The sequence below is a fragment of the Triticum urartu genome, chromosome 6A, assembly GCF_056163025.1.
Source record: "Triticum urartu cultivar PI428250 chromosome 6A, HENAU_Tu73, whole genome shotgun sequence".
NCBI lineage: Eukaryota > Viridiplantae > Streptophyta > Magnoliopsida > Poales > Poaceae > Triticum > Triticum urartu.
In genome coordinates this window covers 493,935,507-493,937,152 of record NC_141878.1, presented here as the reverse complement: position 1 = coordinate 493,937,152, position 1,646 = coordinate 493,935,507, and the positions used below count along the sequence as shown (strand labels likewise).

Below are 1,646 nucleotides of genomic sequence, written 5' to 3'. Positions count from 1 at the left end.
TACACTGCCTGAATTCGTGTGTGCCATGCTTCCAATCATTCGTTTCGTCTCTGGTGGCGCACATGTCACAGATTTGGACCTTCCACCTGTTCTCCTCGTCGCGACGCTTCACCTATGCTCCCAACCGCGCCTATTCCTTGGTTACTACTTTCTGCTCTAATGTCACTTTTTGGAAACACCCTAAACACAAAAAACGCTCGAAAAGTCTCCTCAAAAACCGCTGAAAAGACGGTAGCTCAAGAAACATACGCCAAACTCCTGTAAAAGAATACGCAAGATTCGTGTGTGTGTCGTCTCCTTTGCCTCTTCTTCCTCCTCCTTTTTATAATTGTTTTTCTTCTTTTTTGCTAATATAATACACCGACACGTTCTTATTATTTTTCTTCTGCCTTGCTGATGCACCGACACTGCATTCCATCGGAGCACTTCCATTATTATTTTATCTGCCTGAGCAGCACTTCAATCATACGGAGCTGCTTTCTATAATTATAATATAATGCGTGTCATCTGTGGTATTAAGCCTCTAAGAAAGGAAAACAAAACCCTCGTTAGCTAGCTCCACCAGCCATTGTGAGCTGCATGAACCATTAGCTGGTACCAACTGGAAAGATGGTTCAGCTCCTCAGATCTGAACGAAGCACTACATGGCATCTATATTATCAAGACGAATCACGAATCTGCATTAGCTTTTATTTACCGCAGGAGGCAAAAACATAAGGAATCGATCCACCAACATTTACATGGCACCCACGAACCCAAAAGAATGGAAAGAACCACCACCATACACTCGGTATCTATCATACGTAGAGACATCAGATCTACCCACAAAAAAGAAAAGAAAGCAGCACGGTAAACTACTACGTAGTACAATTCTAAATTCCCAGATATAATTGTGTTGCATCTTCTTCTTCCCCGTCAATCTCACCCACCTGAGACCTGAATCTTCTCCTTCTTCCCGTCGTATCTATGTGGATCCCGCGGACGCCGCCGCCAGATCCTGGTCTTGCTCCAAGCCAAAGAACACAAGATATGTAGCTTAATGCGCCATTGCCTGGCCGTACTGGAAGCTCTGGGTGTAGGCGAACTGCGGCGCGGGCTTGCAGTGCTGGCGCGCGGAGGAGGACGGGGGCAGCGAGGTGCCCCCGAGGCGCTGCGTGGTGGGCAGCGAGTGGTCGGACGCGACGAGGCGGCGGACCCCGGAGCGCACCTTGTAGAGGACGTGGGCCCAGGTGCCCCGGCTTTGGCGGCCGAGCGCGGCGGCCTCCTCCTCGTTCATCTCCAGATCGCCGGCGAAGCCGAGCTTCTTGGAGAGCAGCCAGCCGAGGCCCCAGTCCCACCAGCGCTTGAGCGGGCCGCCCGCGAACTCGGCGGCCAGCGACGGCGCCGACCGGGTGCGCCGGAACGCCCACTCGGCGGACGCGGAGGAGATGGGCTGGATCTTGCCGGAGAAGCTGGAGAGGCGCTTCCGCAGGCCCATGAGGTGGCTCTCCTCCCCCTTGCCGCCCCCGCCGCCCTGGAAGGTGGGCAGGTCGTCCCGCAGCGGCCTCGTCGGCAGGAACCGCGCCTTCTGGATGTTCTCCAGGATGGTGGCCATGGCGACACCAAGCGAGGAGGGAGGAGACGGCGGGGAGCTAGCTAGCAATGGC

General features: G+C 54.1%; 1 protein-coding gene across 1 annotated transcript in view; it reads right to left on the bottom strand.

Annotated features, from left to right (window-relative positions):
* Positions 1–667: 667 nt before the first annotated feature.
* The window catches only part of LOC125514353 (uncharacterized), a 1,226-nt gene continuing 247 nt past the window's right edge, over positions 668–1,646 (bottom strand). Inside the window, exon 1 of the mRNA XM_048679664.2 lies at positions 668–1,646. This exon is cut by the window's right edge and continues 247 nt beyond it. Coding sequence (XP_048535621.1) covers positions 1,037–1,594 — 558 coding nt within the window. The 5' untranslated portion in view covers positions 1,595–1,646 and the 3' untranslated portion in view covers positions 668–1,036.